Source organism: Ipomoea nil, unplaced genomic scaffold (genome assembly GCF_001879475.1).
Source record: "Ipomoea nil cultivar Tokyo-kokei standard unplaced genomic scaffold, Asagao_1.1 scaffold0465, whole genome shotgun sequence".
NCBI lineage: Eukaryota > Viridiplantae > Streptophyta > Magnoliopsida > Solanales > Convolvulaceae > Ipomoea > Ipomoea nil.
Genome location: NW_017616893.1, coordinates 1,472,360 through 1,494,732, shown reverse-complemented (window position 1 = coordinate 1,494,732; position 22,373 = coordinate 1,472,360). Strand labels below are relative to the sequence as shown.

General features: G+C 33.4%; 1 protein-coding gene across 4 annotated transcripts; it reads right to left on the bottom strand.

Moving 5' to 3' along the window:
• Positions 1-803: 803 nt before the first annotated feature.
• On the bottom strand, positions 804-17,869 carry LOC109173129 (protein TSS). 4 transcript variants are annotated; one of them, XM_019322393.1, is made up of 24 exons: positions 17,323-17,392; positions 16,362-16,420; positions 14,423-14,515; positions 13,907-13,979; positions 11,842-12,204; positions 11,629-11,693; positions 11,071-11,202; positions 10,900-10,941; positions 10,280-10,804; positions 9,970-10,127; positions 9,347-9,842; positions 9,049-9,111; positions 8,857-8,958; positions 7,445-7,765; positions 7,264-7,356; positions 7,080-7,181; positions 6,893-6,997; positions 6,393-6,526; positions 5,110-5,293; positions 4,468-4,599; positions 4,272-4,396; positions 3,697-3,778; positions 1,771-3,602; positions 804-1,674 (listed from the first exon to the last, which is right to left on the bottom strand). In XM_019322393.1, exons 1-24 carry the CDS (start codon positions 17,390-17,392, stop codon positions 1,299-1,301), a joined length of 5,727 nt encoding a protein of 1,908 aa, XP_019177938.1. In that variant the 3' UTR covers positions 804-1,298. The 4 variants fall into 4 exon arrangements, with proteins under 4 accessions (XP_019177938.1, XP_019177939.1, XP_019177936.1 ...); XM_019322394.1 differs by having other exon boundaries at positions 804-1,651; positions 1,850-3,602; XM_019322391.1 differs by having other exon boundaries at positions 804-3,602; positions 17,323-17,869.
• Between the last annotated feature and the right edge of the window lie 4,504 nt (positions 17,870-22,373).

The window sequence follows — 22,373 nt, the reverse complement described above, 5'->3', positions numbered from 1 at the left end:
AATAATCCAATGGATCTGAATGTTAAATTCCTACCAGGACAGGGGGAGCCATTGCCTGACCGAGAATGATACAGGAGATTAATTGAAATATTGAATTATCTTACAATCTCACGGCTAGATATCTCTTTTGGAGTTAGTGTATTGAGTTAGTTTCTTGAGAATCCTTGTGATAGTCATTGGGATGCTGTTGTTCGGGTTCTAAGGTATATCAAGAGAACACTAGGGCAAGGTTTACTATATGAATATAGAGGACATGATCAAGTTGTTGGGTATTCTGATGCAGATTGGGCCAGTTGTCCATTTGACAGGCGCTCTACTTCGGGTTATTGTATACTCATTGGTGGTAATCTTATATCTTGAAAAAATAAGCAAGATGTTGTTGCCAGGTCCAGTGCTAAAGCTGAGTACCGGGCCATGGCCCTTGCCACGTGTGAGCTTATGTGGCTAAAGCACTTACTACAAGAGTTGCAATGTGGCAATGTTGCTCAAATGACACTGATATGTGACAACCAAGCAGCTCTACACATTGCCTCAAATTCAGTTTATCATGAGAGGACCAAATACATCGAGTTTGATTGCCACTTCATCATGGAGAAGATTGTGTTAGAGTGTATTAAAACCAGCTTTGTCAATTCCGTAGATCAATTAACTGATATCCTTTTATTCTTCCTTGGATGGACTCGATAAAGGAAACCTAAACTACAGCAGGAACAACTATGAATCCGTTCTTCATTCATACCATACATTGAAGCTAGCGCTGCTTGTACTGTTAAAATGAATGCTCTTTACTTAAATTAACTTGCTAAAAAGTATAGATTCAATTTAAAAGAGCAGTAGATTTGCAGCCCACAGTATACTGCATAATATCAGGATGCCAATGAATGCAAAATCCATGTAACCATAAAACAAATTCCTCTGCTAAATTACAATGTTTATTATTAATGACTAAAGCAAATGTATTATGACTTCTAACTATTGCACATAGGCCACAGAAAGGGAGTCTTTAACACTCAATCCAAGTACATCTTGTGATGCAGAATCCTCACTGTTTTTTCTTCATTCTCATTAATAAATTACCTTGTGCCGTCGGTTGCCTTCTCTTTCCAAGGCTTGCTTTGAAAACCTCAAGTTGTAACTGAAATTCAGCATTTTCCAAGTCAAATGCAGTCTTTACAAACCTGGAAAAGATTTTTTCAAATTCATATCCTGGCCTTTGATGAATCATAGGTTGTCACATATCTGTTGCAGGTATTCAATTATTGACCGGGAGGCCAATCTATCGAAAGATCATACATTTGTCAACTTGTGACCTCAATAATCTCATTTTCCCCATCACTGTAATCTCCCCAACGCTTGGCTGCCTTCCCCTCAACAGCTAGATTACTGCAGATTTCTTTTGCTGCAGTTTCCTCGATTGGTTCAACTGCACATTTATGTTTTTCTCCATTTTCAGAGTCAGACTTTTCATCTACTCCAGATTTATCAGAATGTGTATTCCCAACAGCTACTGGTTGGACTTCAGTATTTGTCACATCTGAGTCAGCAGCTGCCACGTTATTGGAGGGCTCTGCTGTGTTCCCATCTGTCTCAGCTGCATTTTCATTTTCAGGGGTGGCTTCCACAGTTACAGCTGATGGAGATTCTACTGAACCAACTGGAGATGAAGGCAAACCATTTTGAGTCACTGGAATACCATTGGGAGAGACTGGTTGGACTTCAGTATTTGTCACATCTGAGTCAGCAGCTTCCACGTTATTGGAGGGCTCTGCTGTGTTCCCATCTGTCTCAGCTGCATTTTCATTTTCAGGGGTGGCTTCCACAGTTACAGCTGATTGAGATTCTACTGAACCAACTGGAGATGCAGGCAAACCATTTTGAGTCACTGGAATACCATCGGGAGAGACTGGCATGCCATTCGGGGATACTGGATAACCATTAGGGGAAAGAGGAACACCATTTGGTGAAGCCACAAAACCATTTGAAGCAACTGGATATCCATTAGGTAGCCAAGGTTGGCCAGGGACAAATTCAGCTGCATGTGGGTTCATTATTCTGGGAATGCTAAAGTGACTCACCTCCCCATTATGTTCACCATTGTGAAAAGCAGGTTTGTTACGTGGAACTCGACTTCCAGGCCTATTATAGCCACCTGACAAGCGTGGACCATATGGAACTCTTGCTGTTGCTGACTGATGTGGGGATCTACGAATGGGGTTAACTGTAAGCATAGGTGGAATGTTAACAGGTGGCGGCAATATTCCCCCATGCTCTTTAAAACTGGACACTGGAATGGAGCCAAAAACTGGAATTGTAGATGGGTTGAATGGAGCAGCAGCTGCAGAAAGTTTCTTGGATGTCTCCTTTACAGACTCTGCATCACCTTGATTTTCTGATTCTTGAGGTGAAGTATTATGTGAACTGTCACCTTGTTTGTCGCCCTTGATCGGCAGTGAACTCACATCTCCGTTATCATCCTTTTGACTAGCATCCTCTTTTTCAGGTGTTTGTTCGTTTAAGATCAAATTGTTCTTCTCTTGAGGTGAAGTGGTGTTTTCTGCCACATAATGATCAGATGAAGTCACCAAACACTTATCAACTTGCTTTTCAAGCACCTCATTTTTTGGACTGGCTTTTGAATTGTTTGAAGAACCATCATTCTGGGATCCAGAATCAGAGCTCTCAGAGTTTCCTTCAGTGCTCTGGGAAGAACTCGATATTTCCTCAACTTTTTTCTTTTCAGAAGATGCATTCTTCAAGCCATCCGAAATTTCTCCCTGTTGCACCTCATTGACAGTTTGATTGGTGTGCTCATCTGGTTCAATTTGTTTCTCTTCAACAAGGCTCTTAGCTTGTTCTCCTTCACTGATTTTTGACAATGCTGCTTGAGCTGTATCTGTCACCGAAGAGTTCTGCTCTGCCACGGCTTTGACAATGGTACCAGGAGGAGCTAAAGCAACTTCTTTATATGAGAACAGTTTTCCAGCTGCCTGGACACTCACAGAATTTATTATTGAACTGGACTTTGCTACATAATCATTTAGAGCTGGACTAGCTGGTGCAGATTTTGGATTGGAGGGCTTCTCTGTACCAGCAGGTGGAACGGAAGCACTCTTTGACTTTGGGCCAAAGCTGGCACTCTTTACAAATTTCTTCAGAGCAGGAGCAGGAGACCCAGATGAAGCAGCAGACTCATTTGAAGGTCTCCTCGGAGAAGTAAAATTAGCGGTCTTATCACGATGTCTTGAGATATGAGAAGCATTCATAAAGTTGGTATTAAGTTTTGCAAGGCTAGGCCTCCTAGAACCAGAAGGTTTACGGCCCATTAGTGATCGGCCTTTGGGAAGAGCTTCTTGCCATCCTTCCTCGGAAGAATCTTCCCGTGTTATTTCCTCATTTTGCTCTGATAGTGTCTGCTGCACGAAAATCTCATCAGGCTTCTTATTTATTGGCTCTACAGGCTGTGAATCAGATATCTTTTCTAATTCCAATTTATTCTCTTTATCGCTGGAGTTTTCCCTCACAGGATGAGTTGGAGATAAAAGTTCATCCTTTTGATATTCTTCTATAACTGTTCCCCCGTTCTGCTCGGTTTTGCCTTTGACCTGTATGATCAAAGAGGATGTTTAACCGAGATATATCAGTGCATGAAAGTGAAATGAACAAATATTGGCCTAAATTAGCAGAAAATGTTCCAACCTTTGCTCGAGCTTGCTTCTTTTGAGCTTCTCGAGCTTTCATCTCTGCATCTGGGGTTATGTAATCCAACAAGTCCGACACACTAACCAAGTACGGAGAAAAACAAAAAGGAACTTAAGTAGTGAAAACGTACAGCATAAACTACTACTATACTGGAAAGGAGTTGAGATTTTGCAAATGCAAAACTATAACTTCCATTATTCATAGTGAAATAACAGGAAGACAAAATCTGAGGCAGCAAACTTTTAGGTACCCGAAGTCCCTTTCATTTGTCTTTTGCAAGTATATATACAATTTACATGTTTGTATTGACTACTTAACAGAACAAACTGAATGTAATCGATAGAGTAACTATGGTGCAACCACATTCAAAAGAACATCAGACTCAGAGACTGTCAGTTCCAGCAACTAATATACAACAATTTTGCTTTTTTGGTTGAAACGGTTCACGTTCACCTGGTAGGCAAAGTACAATTGGGCTATCAAGCTAGTTACAATTGATTCTCTTGCTTAGCCACTTTTAGTTTTAGATCTCTTGGAAAATTGAATAAAATGAGGGAATGTTGCTCAAATACCTTAAATGGCCCTTGCTTGAGATAGAAGCATCTGGCTTTGGAGTGCCATTACGTGCTGCTTCTTGCTGCTCCAGAGCCTTGGACTCAAAGTACTCAAGCCAGGCAGCAGCATCCTGCAGAAAGTTCTGGATGAAGTTGACACGAGTATTATCAAAAAGTTATCATGCTGTATTACCAGAATGGCAACTTGTATTACCTGTGTGCGTAGATCATCTGGACCAAGTTTAGCCTGCAGTATCTGGAGTGTAGTTTGTTCATGCTGAACACTTAACGAATATGCCTCCATTAAGGAAAGTGCAATGGCTATAGCATGATAGCTAGCTGCAGTCTGAAGAAACCAGATACATTTGTCAGACACATATAATGCATCTTCAAGTAGAAGTCAAATCATGCAATCATATACTATGTCGTAGTCACCCCTTGGTCCTTCATGCTGTTACTGAGAAGATAATTTTTAAAGTTTGCATAAGTTAAACACAATCTACAATGCACATGGGCCAAACCACACTAAAAGACTGAATCCAATCAATTAGCTAGTCTAACCCTTCAAGTGGACAATTGGGCCATTTTTGAATATAACCGGTTGACCGGTTGACCACTTGAAATTGAACAACCAGGTAAACACAAAGTGGGCCCAACCAGGCTCTAATACCATGCTACTATAATGCACATAGGCCAAACCACACTACAAGACTGAATCCAATCAATTAGCTAGTCTAACCCATGACCTTATAAACCCATATGTTCTCTTATTTTTTCAATCTGGGACTCTTAAAACAGGTCATTAATTTTCATTTGTCAAACTCGTGCACAAATCAAATGGAGAGAGAGAGGTTACCTGTATATGATCAGCTCCAAGAAGCCTTTGGTTGCACTTGAGAGCCTCATGAAGATACCTGAGTGCAACATGGACATTTCCCAGACCTTCTTCCATCATTGCAACATTAATATAGGTGGCAGCAGTATTTGGGTGAGAAGGTCCACATGTTAGGTGTAACAAATACAAGGCACGGTTGACATACCTAAACAGAGGATAGAGAAGCACCATAAGGTCATAAATCTTTAGTCGTAAGGGTAAATGTGGTAACGATGCTAATATAGCACTCATCAGTGAAACTTGAACCAAAAATCATTAATCTTTAGCCATAAGGATAAATGTGATAAAGATGCCAAATCCAGCACCAATCAGTGAAACTTGAATAAAAAAGGTATGGAGTAATTCACTAGTACAAGTAATCACTTGATGTAATATCATCATCCATTTCTTGAGTGTTTGCCAAAGCCAATAAACTAGCTTATAGTGTAGTGACTTAATCACAATGCTCATCAAATTTTGCAACTATTTAATCATGGGGACATCACATGTCCAGAGTGCAGATTGAATCTTAATTGAACGATATTTTTCTCAAAAGAAATACTGATTACAATTAAGTGAAAATTCAAAGACATCCACTGACTATTCCATCTATCATCAACCCTTTACTAATTTTTAAAAAGAAAAACAGAAGTAAAAGACATAATTTAATCTTGTCGCAAATGGAAGTGAAAAGAGAAGGAAACTTTAAGGTAATACTTTGAAGTTTCAACATGCTAAAAGGAGTGGGAGGGGGAACCTTTGCAACTTATCTTAAATGTTCATATTCACATATCTTGTGTTCTCCTGCTTCACATTTGTACAGACCAGCATTTTTCTCAGCATTAAAAGCTATTTCATTTATTTAAAATCCATAATTTGCTTTTTTCTTTCATTAATCTCTAGTTATGTTTATCTTGCAATTAGCAATGCTCAGTTTACAGCAGTCAGGATTAGTAATTGAGAAATTATAAAACTAACTATTAGTCTAATACAGAAATTGAAGCATAGAACTGAAAAACAAAAATTTCACCTAGAAAGTTCTAATCTTGCATCAAGTTAAATTAATTAATATATAATCAATTCAAGGTGTGAGGAAATTTCTTGTGTAACTATTTTAACTACATTTTTTATATGGGACAGCACAGAAAAAAAAGGAAAAAGATTTATCAAAGCAAAATATTCAAGTAAGCTACAAGAAAGATCGGCATTAACTCATACTTATGATGGGAAACCCTTATAAAAGAGAGGCACATAATGACACATACTTTAAGGCCAACTCCGTATGTTGGAGCCGATAGTAGAAAACTGCTAAATCACCATAACTCTTCATTGTGTCTGGGTGGTCAAGTCCTAGTTCTCTCTCATTAATATCCAAAGCTTTTTGCTGATAGATGGTAGCCTGACATCCAGAGAAAAATAAAATACAATTAAAGATAGAAGCAGAATAATTGTAGACTACATATCTAGCATATTGAATGGTTGCAGTTAATATTCTGTGAAATGGTAGTTTATCTAACAAACATGGAGTTACATCCTCTACTGCTTTACTTTTTTTTTTCCTATTAGCTATTCCATTCAAGAGTCAAATTACATCAAGTGGGGATACATTTATGGTACTTTATCTATGTATTTTTGTGTTAATACTCTGGGACAGGATGGTCAACAAATGAGAACAAAAAAACATTTAACTTCACTAGTAAATTGCATTATATGCCAGCATATCATTGGCCCAGTGAAACAAGTTGAAAAGAAATAAACCTCATACCTGATTGAAATCACCAGTATGATACAGTACAACTGCTAGAAGACTATAAGCACCCGCTGTCATTCGATGATAAGGACCACAGACTGACACAAGTTTTGATAGAGCCTTCAACAAATTTTAATAGACATCAGTTTCAAGCCTCAAATCATACTCAAAATAGTTGTTTAACTAAGATATGCATTATAACCTTAGTTCCGTAGTTTACAGCATCCTCCAATTTCCCCTTGTCCAAGGAAGTCTTTGATGATTCCAACAGTGTGCGTCCATCCGCCGATGAGCATGCAATATGCTGTTAAAAATACTTAATGTTGTCAAAACTGCCTGTGTTCCTCCTAATCTAACATGCCAAATTAAGAAATGAGTATGCCTACCTTGTATACAGGGACCATGCTTATGATATCTGATTTTTTAAAGGGAAATGGAGAATCCATATCATAGTCTCTGGGAACAAGCTCAAGTCCAACCTGAAAAAAACAACTTTGTTTAATATTATGCTGATCCAGGAAGAGTCTTACTAACAACTGCAATTTCTGTTGAATCAGAAAAGTGTACTTTGTGGCAAAGTCCACGGAGAATGGCAAATTTTCTGAGATCATGAAGCTTTTCATCCTCCCATTGGCACCCAAACCGCTTTGAAAGGAAAGTTTCCACCCATTTCCATTTCAACTCAACATCATTGCTGATGTCTGCATCAGTATTTACAGCAGGTGGTGTCCCTAGCAAAACGTTCAAACATGAAGCTACTGCCCCAGCCATATCAGCAATATGATCCACAGCTGCAACAACAGCTTGCAATATGTGTTTGTAAGCTCTAACAACCATCTCATGTATACAGAGTGACTGTACATGAGGAAGCTTGTCTGCAAGCTCCACCTGTCATGAGTTGTATAACATAAAAAATTAGATTAAAATATATAAAAGTTGAAGTAGGAGTAATTTGAATAAAATGAGCAAAGAACAATGTAACAAAAGTCATAGTCAAATTAGAAGGTATGATGGTGAGTTGTGATGAATATATACAAGTTAGAGCCTACCTAAGATGCCATTCAAAGAAACAGCACCACCGGGAGACTTCCAATTAATCCAAAAGTATGTGCATTAAATCACTAACTTTTATCTGATTGAGAGCTTGCTCATAAATACAAATCTAAAGAAAGACTAAGGGAATATATGTGTTGACGAATGAAAGCGTAGTGACAAAGAGGTAAAGAAGCAAAGCCATACGGAAAATTGAAGGAAACTCTAAATTAGACTCATTTGTTTCAAGGTTTCCCAAGACCTCCCTAAACCTCATTTACGAAAAGCCTTATACACACCCAAAAAATAAAATAAATCAAAAAAGTCTAATACGGAGTAACTAATAAGGAGCATATATGTGTGTGTGTGTGTGTGTGTGTGTGTGTGTGTGTGTATATATATATATATATATATATATATATATATATATATATATATATATATATATGTCTATGTATATACATATACGTGCATTCATGCATGAGTTAGTTAAAAGAAAAGACATTCACCAAAGCATGCATGGGACAATTATCACAAAAACAATATGGTCTCAGAGAGGTTGCAAATGATAGCTTTAGATTAGGTGGCATCCCTCCTTTTCCTTTCAATCTTCTCCATCATTTCAGAAGAAAACTAAGAAATGGGCTTGAGATGGAAGGCCATACGCTAATCCTTTACTTAAAAAAAAAAAAAAAAAAGAACGTAGGATCATATCATTGCAAAGGTTAAAGGTCCCTCTAGCTCCAAATTTTCCATGCACTGATACACACTTCATTTTTGAGTATCTGTACAACTACTGATCATTTTCTTCTTTTGTTCCTTTTTAAGCCGTATAGGCTCTTGATTACTGATTCTCAAATTACATGGAAAGAGGACTACAAGAATGAAACAAAACAAAAAGAACCAACAAATAATCTATAAGAAAAGCAAAGAAATGAATAAAGTACCACGTGTCCCAAAGAGCACATTCGTAGGCCTCTAGTATGCATAAAATCTGTCAATGTCCTTCCATCCACAGGAGAAAGTTCCAGGGAACCAAAATCAGCCACCTGTAAGTAATGTTCGGAATGGCATCTATCACAAATTATGATGAATTTTAAGTAAGTGTGGTGATAATGTTTGTGTATACAAGAACTAACCAGTTTTGGAAGAGCAGTATCAGCATAGTATTTATGTGCCATGTCAATCAACTCATCTGGTGACTGTCAGTTTTAATTGAACCAAACATTTTGTCAACAAAGGTAGATATGATTAAGTAAAATAATTCATTTTTATATGTTTCTAGAAGATAAGAGGCTTGAGTGGTTTCTGGTATATTACATCCTCAAATCATATTTCAAGGATGACTACTTGAAGATAAAGGTTGCTACATGACCTGCAGCACTATTATAGAATGGAATAGAAACGTATATGTACTGTTATAAAGGCTGCGAGCACCTTAAGGTGAAGACCAGTTTCTGATTCTTTGAGGCGCAAATATGCTGCCTCAGGAAGGAGCTTTCTCCACAAGATTTCCTTCTCCTCCTCGTGTTTCTCTAATTCATCCTTGTTCACAGCAGAACTGTTAGTGGAGGCAACTTCCTTTCCCGAATCAGTTTTGTTGCTCCGGTCATCTGATTTCTTCTTAATATCCTTCAAGAGTCCACCATTCTTCCCAAGGCCTTTTACCACTGGCTCCACCTTAGCCTCATCACCTTTTTTAGATTCAGTTTTCCCTGAAGTCTGACTTTGTAAATGCTGCACCCAGCATGCACCCAGCTCCCATCTAATAGATTTCGTTTGCTTAGTGTCTTCTTGCTGCAGTTTCTGTAAACTTTCACCAAGAACCTGCCTTACCAAAACTGTACTTAGATCTTCAACATCTAGGCAATGTGATCGTTGTACTGGGCTAGGTGATTGAGGTGTGGAAGATCTGTGCAACAGCACTCTCAAGCTACAAAATAACAAGCAAAAAAACAGACTGACTATTACTATTCCATATTCAGAATCCAATACTTACTGCTATTATCCAGATCAAGCATGCAACAAAGTAACACAGTAAACCAAGTTCAATTTTCAACCTGTTGACATTCAGTGCACCTGCACCTCCCTCTGTCTGGTCCTCAACTTCTATGTCTTGAGGAATTGGATTACTTCCCCAGTTAACCTCAGCTGCAACTTTTATAATGGCAGTGTAGCCACAGTGCCTAACAACAACTACACCTAACGTGGAGGTATCCTGTATGGAAAAAAAACTCAGCAATTAAATGTGATATGAATTACCTCAAGCAGTAATAAGAGCATCTTTCATTATTAAAAAAAAAAAAAAAAAAAAAAAAAAAAAAAAAAAAAAAAATGCCAAGGCAATAGAAAATGAAAATATATACTAACATGAACAGTTGCACTCCCATCTGCAGTTATTCCCTTTAGTAAGTTCCTCCTTGCAAGTTCATCTAGTGACATGTCAAGAACCAGAGTCCCATCATTTTTGTTATCAGTTTTCCTGCTTGCATCTTGTGCATCTTTTTTGATACTGATAAGAAGATCTCCAACTCTTTCTTCATACCAAGTTGAAGAGCTCGAATTTTGTGGGGAACCCTGAACACCATCCACAAGACATTTTATTGCAGCAACTGCCTTCGTAACAGAGACATCGACGAATAAACTGTGAAGAAGGAATGCTTTCCTATCTCGGATTTGTCTTTCTTCATCTGTTTTGCAAGGCATTGCTGCCAGAATCGCAAATTCTTTTGCCCAAGGTCGGTAATCATGCTTACCATCTCTTCCTTGTCCACCTCCATTTCCTCCCCAGTTTTCATCTTCCGTGGGAAGTGGTGGGAAATTGGACGGATTCTCAGCAACAAAAGGAGGCACAACCCACGTGTTTGCTCGAAATCCATAAGGTAGGTTACCAAACTGAAACAAAATGAATACTTATCAGAATTTGTCTTCTTCTTTTTTTGTTATTTCTGGTTAGGTACCAAAACAGCTTTATAATCTCTTTTACTTACTTTATTGTGCTCAGTAAAAGCTTTCATGAGAACCTTGTAAGCCTGATAAACATAACATAACATAACCAGCGTAATTAAAACATAGCTCATATGAAATGAACTAAGTATAGATGGATTGAAATTTGAAACATAACAATTTTGTTCTAAGCATTTTCAAGTAGTTTAGCTCACCGCATCAAAGACTCGGCTTAATTGCTGCAACAGACCGACCAAAGTGTGACTCAAAAGAATGCGCTTCCCAGCAGGATAGAAACCTTTGCTTGAAGCAACTATGGTTGTTGGCTTGCCACTGCAAACACGAACCTAACAAACGCAGCAATGCAGAACATAGTTAAGATGAAGAATAAATTTCACTATTATACATGAATCACATTTGGTCCTTAACTATTAACATTTTCTAATTAGGTGCATGACTATGTAATTTGTATCACATTCGGTCCTGCCGTCCAATTTTCTGACCAACTATTGCCGGAAGCGCTCCTTCCAGAAGAAGCAAATGCACTTTCAGCAATAGTTGGCCAGAAAATTGGACGGCAAGACCAAATGTGATACAAACTATATAGTCATGTATCTGATTATCCAAATGTGATTCGTGTATAATATTCAGAGTATCAAAAGTGAAATTTTCTCTAAGATGAATAGATCACAGGAATCAATGTATTCAGGGAATTCAGCAGTAATAGCCACAACTACGACATAGCAAGAGACAGAAGAGCTAAAGCAACTCACATCAATTTGAAAATAATCATCTTCTGTTTTATCCTCGAGAAACGGCCTACTTGATCTCCTAATATCTGTAAAACCCAAAGAATTATTAGTAAACCCTAAACATAACCTACAATTAACCAAACAGATATACAGACTCAAAGCATATGAATGCATTTGGCTAATTGAGAAACCGAACACGCGTAAATGTGTGAGACACTGTGAATTGACGCTCACATTGGATCGGCGGCGTGAGGTGAGAGAAGGAGAAGAAGTCGTAGAACTGGCGGAGACGAGGCGGCGGGCACATCATCGGCGGCTCTCCTTTCTCAGCCTCGGCGGCGGCGGCGGCTCCGCCGCCGGCGTTTCCATCCGGCTTGGCCTTCTCGGATGTGGGTGAACCGGGTTTCTTCGGTTCAGCCCCCTTGGTCTTGGTGTTTTTCGTTTCCGAGGCGTCGCTCAAGCTCGAACCGGGATCCTTGGACCCGGTTCGACCGGTGCATTTTGGGGAAGAAGATGAACCGCCGAATGACGTGGTACATGCTACTATATCAAGGAGTCGTCTGATGTGAGCAACTATCTGTTCTTCGGTATATTGCTCTGCCAAATTTAAAAAAGGTTCATGTGAATTTCCAAATTTAGCCCTATCTTAAATTTCATTTCGGGGATAATTTCACTTGGATCCCTGAGGTTTCAAATAATAGCATTTGGAACCCTGAAGTATTAATAAATTCATATGAATGAAATTTTCTTTTTTCTTATTTTGCCCATAGTGACTCTTTCTTCAAAGTACAGAGTAGGTTAGTAGGTTATAATGGTAATTTACATTATCAAATACTCCGTAAACATAAAAGAAAGTGAAATAGTCAGTAGAGATTAGAGAACGAATGTTTGAGGGATCCCAGCGCAATTTTGAAAACAAGATGGGTGCAAATGCTAATGATTTAAATTTCAGGGTTCCAAATAAAAATCACCCCCTTTTAAACTTTAGCAAATAGCAATATGAAATTTGTGGGGCCCACAACTTAGTGATTCAAGCTGATGATTATAATTTTTTAATGGAATAATGTTCAAATTGGCCACTAACGTAACTTAAAAATGCAATTAGGTCACTGACACTCTAAATGTATGTAATTTCACCTGATAGCATGTTACCATCAATTTTAGCAGGTTACATGCTTACGTGATAGCTGAATTGGCATTTTTAATATTTTTAATAAATTTAAGTAATACATTTTTAAACTTTCAAAAAAGTAATACATTTTTAAAAAATTTAAAAAAAAAAAAGGAAGGGAGTGACTCGTTGTTTTTTTTTTTTTTTTTTTTAAATTATTATTAAAATTTATTAAAAATTATTAAAAATGTTCAGTTGTCACGTAAACAGGTAACCTGTTAAAATTGATGGTAACCTGCTATCCGGTGAATTTGTATACATTTAGAGTGTTCAGTGGCCTAATTGCACGTTTTTTGAGTGTTCAGTGGCCTAATTGCACTTTTTTCATTCAGTGGCCTAATTGCATTTTCAGGTTAGGTTCACTGGCAAATTTGAACCTTATTCATAATTTTTTTTTTGAAATTTTCTACCATTTCAAAAAAAAAAAAAAATCGTGTTTATGCTTTACCACTAAATAAAAAGAGATAATGATGATTTTGTATTTTCTTGATTTTTATATTGATTAATTTTTATTAATGCAAAATTTATATATATATATATATATATATATATATATATATATATATATATATATAGAAATTATATACAATTTTTATTTAATATTAAATTTCATTTTTAAAAAATAGAAAGGGTGTCATTTTTGCCTTTAATAATTGCTATTAATGTATGAAAATATTAGAAATACATGAGAGAAGAAGAAGTTTTGGTATAGATAAATGATAATATAATGTTCAATTATTAGATATTCTCTATATGAGAGAATTAAAGTATTTCATTAAAAAAAAAAAGATATTTTTAAAAATGAAATAAGTTCATTTTTTTACATGAAATATAATACATTATGATAAAAGCAATAAGATAACTTTGCCAATTTCGGTCCATAATTATTAGGATTTGGTAAAGAAATTTTTTTTTTCTTCATTCCTAAATTTTCTTAATAATATTTATTTTCTAGTGCGATAATAAAACTATTTTCATTAACTTATAAATTGATCAATGTTAAAAGATATTTAGTTAGTAATTAAATATAAAAATAATTAAATAATATTATATTAAGAAACAAATATTATGAGATATATGAAAGGGAATGTAGCATAATTGATAATTCTTTAGAATATAGGAATATACCTTCAACCATAGTGAGGTGGCAAGGCTTAAGAGAGACAATTTCCACTGAATCTTTGAGCTTTGGTCCTCGCACCTATTGTATACCACACACCAACAAAATTATACTTAAAATTATTAAATCTGTTTTTTTTCTCAATACTACTCTGTTACAATGTAGTATCTATTAATGAAATATTAATTAGTGTAATTACACATTTAAAAAGTTTAGGAAGCTAATTAACTTTTTAAATATAGTTCGAATGCCTATTTAATTCTGTTCGCTTGAGTTTATAAACTAGATTTGATACATCACTATTGAAAATATGTTACTACAAATATTATGATTAATGAAAGGTAGCAAACTTTTAATAGTTAGGAAATAAATTTGATCAATTTTAAACTTAAAACTAATTTTTTTTAAAAAAAAAGTGTTAATCAAATAAACAAAACTAATTAATTCTTTAGGAATAATGAAAATGACGTAAGAAAATATAAGTATGGTATGGTGCTATAGAGTAAAAAGTTCATTTAACATACCTCGTGTGACAAAGAGTAGTTGGTCAAGTGACATGTCTCGACATGGACAGTTAATAACTTTCTCACGTCTAAGATCCTGTCCGTCGATATTCCCTTCAATGAATGTTTTTCTTGTTTATATATTCATAGAGTATAGAATATGATCATACAATATACTTAAAATAGATAAATTCTGGGATGAAAAGTGAAAAGAATGTCGGATATTATAAATATAAATGGCTAATATTACTTTTTTTTAGCAATAAATATATAGTGTACTAAATTACTAATACATATTCGTGACCCAGAGCCTCATGCATGTGAATAACAAAATAGTTTTGACAGGAACTTTAAATGATAGTTGTATTTTTATTAAATATGTATAAATTTGAAAATATATAGGAAAATAAAAAAAGCATTATTACGGCTACCGGTTTTAAAATGTTAAAAATGATATATATTTAAATAAATTAATTTTTAGTGGATTTTATCTATTTAAAAAATAAAATCCACTAAAATTGGATGTTTATATATATATAAACAAATTTAAAGAAATCAATTTATAGTGGATTTTATCTATTTAAAAAAAAATCCACTAAAATTTGATTTATTTAAATTTATCTTGTCTTTTTAAAAAAAAAAAAAAAAATTATCGGTGCATTACACTAGCAAATTACTAGTATATTTATAATTGAAAAAAATATATCATAAAAAATTATAAGAATGTTTGATATTATAAATAAAAATGGGTAATGATATTTTAAATAGAATAATATTTTTAATCATTTACAAAATTGTTACTATCTTTTTTATTATAATAGTCGCATTCTCACCATCTAGTATTGTAAACTTTTTTCAATTTAAAGTATACAAGTAAAAAATAATTAATAATTTTTGTAAGAAAAATGTCAAGTTGGTCCTATAATTATTATGGTAATTTTAATTTGGGTCCACGAGTTTTGAAGTTGTCAATTTTAATCCACAACTATTCAACTTTTGTCAAATTCAGTTCATCTGACCAAATTGTCAGTAAAAAGTTGTCATAATTTTTTTAATGAGTTTAGAATTACGAAAGTTATGAGGGTAAAATTGTTTTTTTTTTTTAAATTACAACAAAATCTCTTTTATCCGTCTATATCAATAGAGTCGTAAATGACATTGGTCCCAACGCATCATGCATCGGGAGATGCTCTATCTCCGGCACCTTTGTTGAAAATTGAGGGTAGTAAGGCAATAGCGAGGGCAACGCGGAGAAGTTCATCGCGCCGAGGAACTCCACGACAGCCGTGTAGCTTGAGGTGAAAATAAAAGGGCAAACGCGGTGGAAGAGCTACTCCACTGTCTAACTGTTGGTACAGTGGCCGAGCTCCTGCGTGAGCTAGAATTTACTAGTGATATACAAAGGGTAGGGAGGCAAACGTGTCGCCCACTACCCTGCCCTTTATTTTTGATAACAGGACAGGCATGAGCGAGCAAAGCATGCTTTAAGGATATGATGATAATGGCGGCAATGGATATGGATATGGAGGTGGACGGTAAGATGAAAGTTCCATCTTCTTGACATGTATGTAGCACTGTAACGATAAGACTCCATTGCCGGGGAGGCTTTTTCTCAATTTTCTATTTTTGCATAATTTTGGAAAGACAATTTTACCCTCATAATTTCAACAATTCTAAACCCATTAAAAAATTTCGCCAATTTCTCGCGGGCAATTTGGCCATATGAATTGAAATTGACAAAATTTGAATTGTTGTGGATTGAAATTGACAACTTTAAAACTCGTGAAGTGAAATTAGAAGTACATTAGTAATCATAGGATCAAAAATGGCATTTCTTTTTCATTTGTGTAAAATTAATGATTAATTTATCTTCTTTTTTTTGAAGGTATTAATTTATCTTCTTTACATATAAAGATATTACAATTAGTTTCAAAGGAGTTTTTCATTCTTTTGTACTCACCTTAAGCGTCACTTGCGATTCAGGTGTCTCCACTGATATTTCTATAACAGTTGGCAAAACTGTAGAAAAAAAAAATGCTGAGTTTTAATAATAATAATAATAATAATAATAATAATAATAATAATAATAATAATAATAATAATAATAATAATAATAATAATAATTTCGGTGCATTAGCAGCACTGTACAAAAAGTTATTTAGGTGAAAGTTTTTCTTCTGATTTTTTTTTTTCAAAAACAAGTTTTTTTATAAAAAAAAAAAAAAAAAAAAACTTGTTAATTGATTGACACATATAATAATTAAAAAAAATGATGTACATGGTAGTTAGGTTGAAATTGCATTAATTAATTACCGAAAAGTAAAAAAATATTATTGGTTGAATAAACTTAAACGCTAAACACGTATTAATATTTAAATAACTTAACATGTAAACTTACTTAATTAATCAATTGTTTCGAAAAAAATTAAAAAAAAAAAAAAACCTACTTAATCAGTAATTACAAATTATATATATTCATACTCAAATGAGCTGAGGAAACTGAAAACAGAACAATTTTTTAAACAAAAAAATTATAAATTGTAATGAACTTTCATCTTCTTTTTTTTTTTTTGGTTAAACCACGAGATGATGTGAGATGAAAGTGCAGGGCCACGTAGCCGCACAAACCAAACTTGTTATTATTGTACTTTCATCTTTAATTTAATTTTTTTTTTAACGATAAAATTTAGATAGACTAATAGTTAAATACATTATATTAGACATTAAGTATATATGTGTGTGTACTAATACAGAACACAATCTATTTCTATGTACAACTTAATTCGACTTATTTTGATAAAACTTATGAAGAATATTTTGTTAAAAAAAAAAAAAAAAAAAAAACTGAAGATAAATGAAATTTTTTTCATATAAATAAAGATAGGATAAGATTACAGTACTGCACATATATATATACACACCTTTCTCTTCCTTCTTCTTCTTTTCCCCCTTGGCCTTGTGTGGCTTAGCCTTTCCTGCTTTTGGAGCCATTTTTGAGCAAACTTTAATCTTCTACTTCAATTCAATACAGACCAATCCCCAAAACTAGCTTATTGCATTCAAATGCTTTAATTTTATATGGTAAAAAACATATATATATATGTTCTGGCCGGCCGGGTATAGTAGCTAATACGAATGCAAAATTACATGTTATATACATATATATATAGAGAGAGATAGAGAGAGGGAGAGAGATATAGATGGAAATATATAGAGAGGAGAATTAGAGAGTGGGAGTTGGTAGCAGTGATGTGATGAAGTGAAGAAAAGATGATAGAGGAGCTGAGCTAACTTAGCGAGCAAAAAAGTGTTAATAGAGAGACAAATTAAAGGAACGAAGCTAAAGGAGAGGTGAGGTAGTAGTATAAGTTTAAATGTTGGGAGAGGTGAGGTGAGGTGAGGTGAGGTGAGGATATAGAAAATGAAGATAGGATAAGGTAAGAGTGAGACCCAACCCACGGCTAAAGCTAAGAGCTGTTTTGTGTTTGTACATATTCACAGTAATGTGAGGCTGCCATTTTTTGGGCCTCTCATTTCTCTTCCACACACCCTCTCTCTCTCTTGTTGAGATTAGGAGAGACCAGAAGGAGCTAGCTACCAAATGAGGCAAATGCATGATTAATAGATTTAGGCCATGTTTGGTAAATGGTTGTTAACTGTTAGCTATTATGTTAATTAAAAGGTATAATTAGATGATAACAATGACTGATTGTAGAAAGGTGCAGTGTTTGGTAAATTAACTGTTAGCGGATAGATGTTTGGTATACTTTCTTTTCTCAAAAGCTAATTGAAAAAGTTGCTTTGAGTAGCTTTTTGAATATTAGCATTTTGGAGTTACAAAAAGCTAATTAACCAAACACTTATATTGATTTTTTAACTAAGTCAAACAATTAATAGTGGTCAAATAAGCTAAAATTGACTGATAAGCTAACTATTTTACCAAATAGGGCCTTAATATTTAGAAAAATAGGTTAAGATCATAGTTGAAAAATTATATGATAAAATCCCTAACCCTAAATTTTTAATTTTATAAATTTCTAAATATTATATGAAATTTTCTTGCTAGATTTGTCAAAATAAATTTCTGACTCTCTGCATTTCAGATTTCTCTTCTTCAATTGTGTTTTGGTATTTGAATTCTTGGATAAAATTGATTCTTGAAGCATTATTTTCCACTACGGCAACATTATTTTTTACTTATAGCTTGCGTATTTCAACGTTCTTCAACTCAAAAAGCATTTTTCCCACTCCAAGTACATAAGGTAAGTTTTTGAATTTTAATTTATAGGTCCAAGTACATATTAAATTTTATTCATATTTATGAAATAATTTAGCAATTATTTATAGAATATCATCTTCCAGTTTTAATTTGGTACTTCATCTTCAGCGAAATTTAAGGATAATTTTTTTTTTTAAATGTAAATGTGATGATCTGTTACTCATTAAAATGTCATGGAGTTATGTTAATCACTTAATCCCGGTAAAAGATATCAAGCTTGCCCATAATATGGAGTAAGTTTTTGATTTTTCTGAAAATTGTAATTTAAGTGGTGTTTTATAAATAGAATTGATGAAATATAAAAAATTATATTTGATTTTTAAGAAAAATGGGAGTTATGGAGTCTTTAGATGGGTTGATATTAATTTGGGTGTAAACGAGCCAAGCTCAAGCTCGATAAAGAATAAGTAGGCTCGAGCTCGAAGTTGACCGAGCGGCTTGCGAGCCGCTCAACTATATATATATATATATATATATATATATATATATATATATATATATATATAAACATAATAAGTGTGGATCGGATGAATGTTATACCCTTCATTTATGTCCGTTTTTTTCCGCTAAGTTTTATGATACAATATGCTATAAATGTTGTAGTGTTGTACTATACAATATTTTGGACAAACATACCCCTACCGTTATAACTTCCGTTATCTTTTCCACTATTGTTACCATGCACGTCCACCATATATTTTCTTATTTTTAATAATAATAATAATATACACATTATATATTGGGGTTATATGTTAGTTATTTCTTAAAATATAAATATTAAATTTATAGAAATGTTTTACATTATTATTATTATTTTCTAAAATCTAAATAAATTTAAAATTTTAATATAAAATATTAATATTGGACACTTATTTTTTGCGCATCGCGCATAATAAATACTAGTATATATATATATATATATATATATATATATATATATATATCTACTATACTAATAAGAGCCCAAGAGAATTAGGCCTATAATGGGTAGAAAAAATGGCGGTCAATTTTTTTAATCAAATGAATGGCTCAGATTGATTAGATTTTAATTTTTCCTTAAGATTTCCTAATTTATCCTTAATGAATATGATTTTCCGTTAAATTTTATCTTTTCTGTTAGTTCACCGTTAACTTACTCATTGATTTAAATAAGAAAGGTCTTAGGTTTGAACCCCATCGCAATCAAAGTTGGCATAATTAGTACTCTATTTTACTCTTTTTAAATTATTATAATAATTTAGTAGCTACAACAAAAAAATAATACATATGAATTTCTTTTTTTTTCTCAAAAGGGAGGATAAAAATAATACATATGCATTTCTTTAATTTAGAATTATGTGTCTACAATGTCTTTATTCAAAAAAAAAAAAATTATTAATTATCAATAAATTAAATAAGAGAAATAATTTAATTAGTTATATTGTATTTCTTTTTCTCCAATATAAAAATTCTTTACATTCAAATTCATCAATTGATTATATTCGCTACATTGTCTCTACAATAAATTAATTAAGAAAAATAATTTTATTAGTTATATTGTCTTTATATTTCTCCAATGTAAAAATTATTTACATTCAAATTCATCAATTGATTATATTCGCTACATTGTCTCTACAATAAATTAATTAAGAAAAATAATTTTATTAGTTATATTGTCTTTATATTTCTCCAATGTAAAAATTATTTACATTCAAATTCATCAATTGATTATATTCACTATATTGTCTATTATCTTTTTTGTGGACTATTTTTTAATTAAATATCAAAATTATAATACAAAATAATTTTATATATTTATTTACCAAGTATTTTATTAATACCATGAAAAAATTTTAAAAATATAATTAATAAAGCCAATCATATTAACTACTTGAGGGATTTGTTGACAAAGAGAGTGATTCAAATCACACAACAAATTGAAGTGAGAGCTACCTCGCAATGTCCTTGTTTAACAATCAGCAGTTAGCGGTTATCGGATTATATTAGTGAATTTGACCAGCAAATTAAATCAATGGTTGGTAAAAATATATTTGAAAAAAATCAACTGTTTAGATTAACATGTAAAATGATTTAATGGTATACATAATAATAATAATAATAATAATAATAATAATAATAATAATAATAATAATAATAGTTTTAAAAAATAAAAATATATAATTAAGTCAATCATATTAACTATTTGGGGGATTTATTGACAAAAAGAGTATTCAAATCACACAACAAATTGAAGTGGAAAACTATCTTGCAATGTCCTTGTTTGGCAATCCGCAATTAACTCTTTAATATTAGTATATATTTAATATTTTATGCCCTAATTTTTATTTGCTCTCCCTTATGTCCCGTATTTGGTTTCATCCATACCTATACAATTATAATCAATCTTGACTATATTATCTTGCATTTGTAAACTTAGAATTGCCTATTTAAATACGCAAATTTAACATTCAATTATCTATGCATGAACAATTTCAATATAATCTTGCCTTGATATACTTTAAAGTACTATATATATTGGGCATTATCTCAATCGCGCAATGCGCGTAAAAAACTAGTATATATATATATATATATATATATATATATAGGCGAGTTCAGGTGCAGCGGTGTCCTTAGGTGCGGCGGTGCGGCGTCACCAATAATTCAACAAATATACACCATCAGCGTTAGGAAAATACACCACAAAAATACACACAAATTAGGTACGCATCACCAAAAATACACCATTAGGCGTGAGTAAAAACACCATACAGTGTTCGAAAATACACCATTGGGGTGTGGTGAGTTATATGGTGTATTTTTTGGGTCTGTTGTGTATTCTGTGATGTTTTTTTGCATTTTATTGTGGTGCTCACGAGCGACTCGATGAGCCATGAGCCTAAAACGTTTGAGCTCGAGCTCGAAATTGACCGAGCGGCTCGTGAACCACTCGCCTCATTTACACCCCTAATTAATATAGATGTGTCTGGCAATGTTGTGATAGTCATACGAGGGTTATTGAAAGGTCTAAACAAGAATGACATTGAGATTCAAACATTGAAATACACTATTGAGAATAAAGAAATTGAAATCCAACAACTTAGCTTGGATGTCATGGAAATGAAGTTTCAAAAACAAACTAGAGGTGATAATAAGTTCCAATTTTACAAAGGTGTTGCATGCGGTTTGGTGGTGTCAAGCATTTTGTTTCAATTTTGGTACAAAATCAGAGCATGGAAACTGGGAGTGTCGTAGCACTTTTCAATTAAGTTAGGAGGGTAAGACTTAAATTTGTAATATGGTTATGTGAGGACACTATTGTGTAATTTTAACCACACCACCACCACTACTACCATCAACACCAACACTAACACCACCAACACTACCATCAACACTACCAACACTACTACTACTACTACCACCACCACCACTATCACCATCACCAACACCAACACCACCACAATCATCACCACCACCCCTACCACCATACCACATAATAATAATAATAATAATAATAATAATAATAATAATAATAATAATAATAATAATAATAATATTATTATTATTATTATTATTATTATTATTATTATTATTATTATTACAAATAATATGTTCATTTTTTATGAAAATGAACCAAAAAGAAAAATATATATAATTTCTTAATTAACTTTCAGCCAAACAGAGTTTTCTGACATTCTGCCAAACACTAGAAAA

Bases quoted from the DNA above. Each gene is read 5' to 3' on its own strand.
- LOC109173129 (XM_019322391.1), bottom strand. From the start codon at position 17,392: ATGGCTCCAAAAGCAGGAAAGGCTAAGCCACACAAGGCCAAGGGGGAA. The intron at 13,980-14,422 runs GTATGTTAAATG...GGTATACAATAG, and splicing joins ACTACTCTTTGTCACACGAG to GTGCGAGGACCAAAGCTCAA. The intron at 6,998-7,079 runs GTTATAATGCAT...AATTTGTTGAAG, and splicing joins CTGTAAACTACGGAACTAAG to GCTCTATCAAAACTTGTGTC.